Source organism: Bos taurus, chromosome 3 (genome assembly GCF_002263795.3).
Source record: "Bos taurus isolate L1 Dominette 01449 registration number 42190680 breed Hereford chromosome 3, ARS-UCD2.0, whole genome shotgun sequence".
NCBI lineage: Eukaryota > Metazoa > Chordata > Mammalia > Artiodactyla > Bovidae > Bos > Bos taurus.
This window is the reverse complement of record NC_037330.1, coordinates 120245956-120253696: the sequence shown is the minus strand read 5'-3', so window position 1 is coordinate 120253696 and position 7741 is coordinate 120245956. Positions and strand designations below refer to the sequence as shown.

The 7741-nt window shown below is 61.5% G+C and overlaps 1 protein-coding gene across 4 annotated transcripts in view; it reads right to left on the bottom strand.

Annotated features, from left to right (window-relative positions):
* Nucleotides 1-3224: 3224 nt before the first annotated feature.
* CROCC2 (ciliary rootlet coiled-coil, rootletin family member 2) overlaps nt 3225-7741 on the bottom strand; it is a 69243-nt gene continuing 64726 nt past the window's right edge. Inside the window, exons 26-27 of one of the 4 annotated variants that reach the window (XM_010803943.4) lie at nt 6183-6359; nt 3225-5243 (exon numbers count right to left, since the gene is read on the bottom strand). In XM_010803943.4, the coding sequence (XP_010802245.1) occupies nt 5035-5243; nt 6183-6359 (386 nt within the window). In that variant the 3' untranslated portion in view covers nt 3225-5034. Of the gene's footprint in view, nt 6360-7741 lie in introns of all 4 variants that reach the window. The other 3 variants (XM_010803941.4, XM_010803942.4, XM_010803944.3) reach the window with 3 other exon arrangements.

Genomic DNA, 7741 nt, shown 5'->3' with positions numbered 1-7741 from the left:
GCAGGGCATGAAGAAAAGTTTCCGCCCTGCGTGGCCTAGTCAGGAGAATACTGGTGGAGATGGTTTTGGGGACCTAAGGAAACCTCACAGCAGGGGAGTCCGGGGCGAAACCTGCGGGGAGCATCCCTCTTCCAGGGTGGCTGGTCCCTGCTGGCCTGCGGGCACGATGCTGCGTGGGCAGGGGCAGGACATAGAGAGCCCACAACTGAGCTTCTGTCTCCAGTCTGCGGCCACCCTGGCCCTCCTCCTGCCGCCAGGCCCACTGCCCTGAGAATCAGACCCTGAGTGTTTGTCCCCACGGGGGCTGGCATCTGGGCCCCCAGTGCAGGGCTGGAGCCCGGCACCTCTCCCCATCCCTGCTCGCAGGTGCTAGTGCGGGCTGATACATGACCACAAGCCAAGCCTGGGGCCCCTGAAGACTAGGGTGCGCGGCTCAGAGATGAGCAGAGAGCAGCAGGGACAGCAGCTCTCACCAGCTGGGCTGTTTGACACTTGGCTTCGTGCTTCTCTGTATTTTCTCAAATGTCCTCAACAAGCATGTATCACTTTGCAGTCAGAGCAAGGCACACTAAATGTGACTTCTAAGAGCTAGTGGAGGGGTCCTGTATGTGTGAGCGTATGACTGGGGGTCACAGGTTTACACATCACCCCCGTGATGTTCATGCCCTCCAGGCTGGTCAGGTGCCGAGTCAGGGTCAGGTGCCGAGTTTCAGGAGGCACCCACTGTGGCTGATCCCCTGCTGGCACCACCCTGAGAGGGACCGTCCCTCCAATTCCACTGTAGCCCCATCCTGCTCAGTTGTGTGAGGGCCGGCCCTGGGTCAGGCTTCTGCCTTGGAGACCCCCAGGGCAGCAGGACAACTGTGGCTCCAAAAAAACGCAGGATGAGAAAGGCCATGGCCGCACATGTTTGCGGGAGAAATTCAGAGATGACACCCAACTGCAGGACCTGCCCTGGGAGCAGACTCCAGTGCCACAGGGCTCTCAGCGGGGGCCGGGGGTGGGGGTGGGGAAATGCCCGTGTACACACATGCACACACACCCCAGCACACACACATACACACACACACACATACACACACCCCATCACACACACACATCCATCCATACACATGCACACACACATGTCCACACACACACACCCCAGCACACACACCACACATACCAGCACACACACACCCCAGCACACACACACCCAGTGCGCGCACACACACACATACATACACATGCACACACACATGCCCACACACACTCATCCCAGCACACACACACACACACACACATACACACCCCCAGCACACACACACACACACACACACATGTCCACACACACATGCACCCCAGAGCACACACACACACACATGCTGGCACACACACACATACACACCATCACACACACATATACATATACACACTCACATGCACCCCCCCACACACACACTAGCACACACACACACATGCTGGTGCACACACACATGTACATGCATACACATGTACACCAGCACATACACCTTACACACCCCCACACACATGTGCACACACACACCAGCGCACACACACACTGGTGCACACACACATACACACATCCACACCCTGGCACACACGGGCATTTCCCTGAACCCCTCCTTGGCACCCTGCTGGCTCAGCTGCAGAGGGGGGAGGTGGGGGAAGCCCAGAGGCCAGCAGCACAGAGGTCACGGCCAAGGTCAGAGGAGGGGTGTGGCAGCCTCGCCCTCCTGGGACAGGAAGGTTGCTCCTGAGCCTCACTGGCAAAGGCAGGGAGGGGGCAGGACATGACCCCCACGGGGTCGCCAGAGGGCAGAGGGGCCAGAAGGCTGGTCCCCATGGTGGGAGCCCGGGAGGACGTGCTTTTCCATGTGTGGCTTTCGGTGGGAACCGGGCAGCGTCTGCCAGCTGCGCGGTGGGCTCGGAGCCCAGCGGGGAGCCCAGCAGAAGCCTGCCCCTGTTTGTTTCCTCAGGGGGAGGGCCGGGGGCCCCACCCTGACAGGGAGGCGGCTGGGGTGGGGTCCTCCAGGCTGACCGTGGACCCCTGTTGAACCTGCCCACCTCCTGCAGGGGGTGCAGGGGGGGGCCCCTCCCCCTGCTGCATTTCCTGCTCTGGGTGGGATGCCGGGGACCCTAGCAAAGGCTCACTTCGGGGCTAAGTTTTGGGTTCACCTGGGCGCCTTGGTGCTCAGCAGACACGCCCAGGAAGGACTATTTCTCCAGGCTCACTGGGAGCGGCTGGCCCAGACAGGGCCTCAACCCGCCTCCCAAGGGAGTCCTCTTGCACTTTGTGAGATGCCCAGGCCTGGGCCCCCCGGAGAGCTGGCATGCTTGGTCTGGGTGGGGCCAGCGGCAAGCGGAACCCCGCAAGGCTGTACTTCCCAGGCACAGGCCTGCTGAGCCTCCAGGGCCCTCACCCTGGGCTATGTGCAGTCCCTTTTGGGAGACTTGGAGTTAACAGGAGGCTCCACCACGCTGGGCATTACATTTCAAACACAGTCACACACACACACACTCCACAGGCGCAAGAGAGAAAAAATAATTCTTTTTTCCAGGTGCTAAAAATATTATCAGGAAATACTTTTTAGCAATGTGCTGTTTCAGGTTCCCCTCCGGACTCAAGGGTGCCTTTGTCTTTGCCACAGAAAGTCCACATTTATCAAAACCAAAATCATTTTATCAAGCAGGCTCGTGTTTTGCGACCGGGAAACCTGAGCCTCCCCAACAGGCCTGTGACATTTTAATTTAGGGCCTGAGTGTGTGTGCAATTTAGATAGGGAGCCCCGAGCTGGACTTGGGACACCCCAGGACCCCATGCCGGCCAAGGTGGGGCGTGTTCCCCCACTGGAACCTGGCCAGGTGGGCTGGTCCCTGCAGGGCGGGGGCGGGGGCTCCAGCAGGGCTGCTAGGGGCAGAAGCCAGCTGGCTGCATCCCCAACTCTCTCTCCCTCTCCCCAGAGCCATGGGGCTTCCACACAGGTGACACCCCAGGGAGACCCTTATCTGCTCCAAGAATGAGGTCAGCAGGTCACAGAGCCTGGAGGGCAGGCGGGGTCCTGCTCCTGGGGAGCCCGCCGGGTGCGGTCATGACACTGAGAGGCGGGCTGGGGCAGCTGGTGCATGGAGCAGAGGGGTGCCTGGGTCCCGGGCGCACAGCCATCCGCACAGGCGCGGTGACCATCAGACTTTCACACAGAAGCTACGTGCTCACCGCTGGAAATGTTTAAGAAAACAGTTTACTTCCATTAGAAAAATCCTTTTACCTAAATATACAACTTTATGTTGAACAAGTGAAAATAGTGTCTCCTCCACTGGTTGAACTTTCACTGAAATATGACAAATCCTAGAGGGTCCCAGGCACGTAAGGTCTCCTGGGAGCAGCCAGGCAAGGAGGCTCTGGGAATCACCAGGAGAACGTCGGTCCAAGCCCAGGTGGCTCGTAGGTCAGTGCTGGGAGATCTCTCCGATCCCTCCTGCATCTGGGCTCTGTTCCTCTTTCATCCGTGGGCGCCCACTGAGCACCTCCTCTGCACGGGGAGCTTTGGTCCAGGTGTGCGACCCCGAGAGGCCAGGCCCGCAGAGAGGAGAGTGTCGATGCCGACTCGTCTCCGGCTGTGCTTGTCTACTTCCTCTCCACCCACCGCCCCATGGTCCCTCCTCCACAGGGAGCGGACTGCCAGGTCCCTGGCCACCAGGCCAGGGAGGAAGGGAAGAGGCCCTGAGTGTCACACGTTGTCTCATGGCCTTCCCCTCCCGTCTGTATGATGTTCTCCAGCAGTGGCCTGGGGGGTGGTGTCTCTGGGTTGCTCTTTGCTCTCTAACCGGCTGCAGCAGTGGGTGGCCGTCTGGGTGCATTTACCACCACCAACACCTCCTTTGCCCAGATCATCACTGCTAATGGGTCAGCACACTCTTCACCGCACTCTGGGAGTTGGTGATGGACAGGGAAGCCTGGTGTGCAGCAGTCCATGGGGTTGCAAAGAGTGGGACACGACTGAGTGACTGAACTGAATTGAACACTCTTCCGCTCTGAGCCTGGGTCGAACTTCAGAATCCTTCTCAACACAGCCACCGATAATTGGACAGACTTGACGGGCGGAATGGAGCATGTTTGGCCACCTCTCTCTAGACACTGCTTTTGCACAGTTTACAACATACAGTCACCCCATGACTAAGTTCCGTTCGAGAGGAGGCCCTGGCAGGACAGCCTGTGTTACAGGCTGGGTCCCTGTCACCGCAGACAGGTGGCTGGTGTCACACGCTTGGACCGCAGCTCACATGACGGGGCCGGGGGGGCTCGGCCAGCTTCAGCCCTCTCGCCCCCAGGAGCCCAGATGGGGTGCGGCTGGCGCCTGTGCTCGAGGAATGTCCTGGGCTGGCTGGCGCCCACAGATGTTGTCAACACATCACTTATGAGACCAGAGGCCATTTGGAGCGGAACCAGATCACCCTGACCCGTGTTCATGGGAAAAGGGAGAAGAACACTGGCAGGTGAACCGCCCGGCCGAAGATGGCTGCCCTGGTCTCCGTGGCAACCGGGGCTGGATTCCCGCAGGAATTTTCCCGGCGTTTATGGGCTGGGAACTCGGGTGGTTCTCTAACAACTCTAACTTTTACACCCCAGTGCCTCTCGCGGCCAGTGAATCACGGGGACCAGACTCTGAGTCACTTCCAGCCACCTGCCACCGTGACGGCCCTGCAGTTCCTGGAGACGGAGCCGGGCCGCCTCTGGGTGCGGGGAGGTGGTGGCTGGGTCTTGCAGGACATTATGTTTTTGGCTCCAGTTGGTGGAAATGTTCTCCACGTGTTTCCCTGTGTTTACAGAGCTGAGGGCACGGAATGCAGCCCGCGTGCGGAAGTCGGCCTGCCGGGACCTGGCCCGGTCAGCACACCCGCCCGGTGCCAGGGCGGACGCGGGCGCAGGGAGGCCCCGTGCAGCTGGCGGGGGGGCCTGTCACAGAGCAGGGCCCAGAGCTTGGTCCTCGCCTGCCAGGGCCCGGGGTCCTGAGGGCCGGGGGAGCTTGGCAGTCAAGGGTCAGAGGGCGCCGCTGACTCCAGGGCGCCCCTCAAGCTTGGGTCCCTGCTGAGCGGCGGTTCTGCTGCCTGCTGGTCAGGGCTGGGGCGGCCTGGCCACCTGGGCTTGGGAGCCGCCTTTACTTCTTGGCCCGGAAGGCCTGGAGGAGGCAGGCTCGCTGCCACTGCACGTCCCGGTCCAGCGGCTGCCTCCGGTTGGCCACCTGCGGACGGGCAGGAGCTCAGGCGGGCGGGCGGGCCCCGTGGCTGAGCACCATGACCAGAAGGACTGGGAGGCCACGGTCCCTGGCTCCCGAGGTGGGTGTGCCTGCGGAGAAGCTCCAGGCAGATGGCAGACACACCAGCAGCCGACAGGGTGTTTGGTCCTACCTGTGATCAGGGTCACCACCACTGCGTCCTGGGGACCGAGGTGACCGCCCACCCCAGTGGTTGGACCCCTTCCGCAGAGCCACGACGAGGACAAAGAGCTCCTCGGCTGGTGAACCGAGCCCATGTGGCCTGGAGGGACACTGCTCAGGGGGAATAGGCTTCACTATGGGTCCAGGCCTCAGGTTCCTCATCTGGGAAATGGGGGTTTTGACCAGGTGGCTCCCTGGTGTCTGAGAGCTCAGAGCACATGGGGCAGCCTTGACCAGCATGTGTGTGTTTGCGTGCATGCATGCACACTTGCACGAGTGTGCACGCATGTGTGTGCATGTATGTGCGCAGGTGTGTGTGCACGCACATGTGTCTGTATATGCACGCGTGCACACGTGCATGTGTGTGTGCATGTGTGTGCATGCATGTGTGTGCGCGTGGGTGTGGGAGGGGCAGAGTTACATGCTCAAGGCACTGTTCTGCTTTGTGCCCACCCCGTCCCCCACACACACTGCTGACCTGTCCCCGACTCTAGAGCCACCATGGTGCAGTGTGCCAGGCGCGTCTGGACACTTCACACCCAGCGACCTCTGACTGCGGGACTGTCCCCACCCCTCTTGATGGGGGTCGATGGTGGCGTGGAGAGGGCGGTGACCTGCCTCCGCCCCTCAGTGAGTGTGGGGTGACGGGAGGACACAGTGGGGGCCCTGGGGTGGCCTGGAGGAGCTCAGGCTGAGGCCAGGTGGGCACAGCGCCCCCTTCCCTGTGCACCCCTGCCAGCCCACCTGCCCCTCCAGCATCTTCGCCTGACGCTGCTCCCTCTCTCGGGACGCCGGGGCCTGTGCAGCCTGTGGTCAGGCTCTGTGCAGGCGCTCCGTCTCTGCAGCCTGGAGTCACTGGTGCCGGGCCGCCAGCTCCTGGAGCCACTGGGCGTGGGCCTGCTCCAGCTCTGCCATCTGGACCTGGGGGAAACCCCAGGCACCTCACTGCCCACTCCGGGCTGGGCTGCGCAGAGGCCTGGGGCATCCAGGTGGCCCCACTGCCCTCTGTGGGGGTCCAGGCACCCTCCTGGACCGGCAGGTGGGCTTGGGGTTTTGTACACGCATTCGACCTCTGGGCCTTGTCTGGGCTGGAATCCCGCCCACAGGCCTCCAAAGAGAGACTTGCGTCTGTTTTAATGGTGTCCTTCTCTCCACTTGGCTGGACTGTGGGTCCCACAGGCATCACGAGCTGAGGCTTGCCCCTCCCCTACTTGCCAATCCCCTGTCTGGTGATGGGGGGGCTGTCAGTGGGGGAAGGGCAGGCACCCCGGTACACACAGAGCACCCCCAGACCAGCCTGCAGGCCAGCTGACCCTGTGTCCCCGACACTGCCCCCAGTGGGGGAAGGGCAGGCCTACCTGACCCTGTGTCCCCCACACTGCCCCCTCTTCTGGCCCATGCATTGGCTTACAGGTCCTTGACTGCTCCCCCAACTCCTGCAGGGCCATGGAACCCTGAGACCTGAGGGGTCTCCCTGGCAGAGCCCCCTGCTGCCCGGGGCTTTGTCTCCACATTGTTCTGCACCGGAGAGGTCCAGCCTGTCTGTCCCAAGTGTGAGCTCATACCCATCGGACAGACCCAGCTTCCGGGACCCACAGTCACCTAGACCCTCCAGCCCCTGGGCCCTCAGTCTGCCTGCCTGGGGACTGCCCTGCTTGGGCACAGCCCTTCCTGGCCCCACCCCCGCCACGCCCCACAGAGGGTCATGGAAGAGCTGGGGTAGATGGTCCGTCACCGGTCACCGAAAGAACACACGATCTTTGGGGGAAGGTTTAGGGGCTCCTTTTGCCCCTGTGGGGATGGTCTCTTTGGAGGAAGCAGCTGACACTCAGGGCAGACCTGGCCTGGCTGTCAGTCACCGGGGCAGGATGGGAACCTGGGCCCCGACCAGGACCCATCTCCACTACTCCAGCTCTGGGCCGGGTGGGGCAGTGGTCAGGGGCCATCTGGCCAGTCCCTGCTTCTGAGCCTCCTCGACCCGCCCCCCTGCCCTCTGGACAGGCCTGGCCTCTGGGGGGCCCTGGGACAAGGCAGGCAGGTCTGGAGGGCAGAGGGCCAGAGACCATACTACAGCAGCAAAGAGTCTTTTCTTCTTCAGGGCTGAGGGAAGGCAAGAGTCCCCCTCCACTGCAAAAGGAAGTCCTGTTTCTTTAAAAATCCAGTTACACTCCTGGATATGCATGTTAAAAAGAGGAGAGAAAAGTGAAATCCAAAATAAATAAACGGCTGCATCCGGGTTTCCCCTCCTGAGACACCAGTAAAGGGTTTATAGGCTTTGGGCCCCTCACAGCTGACCTCCTGGA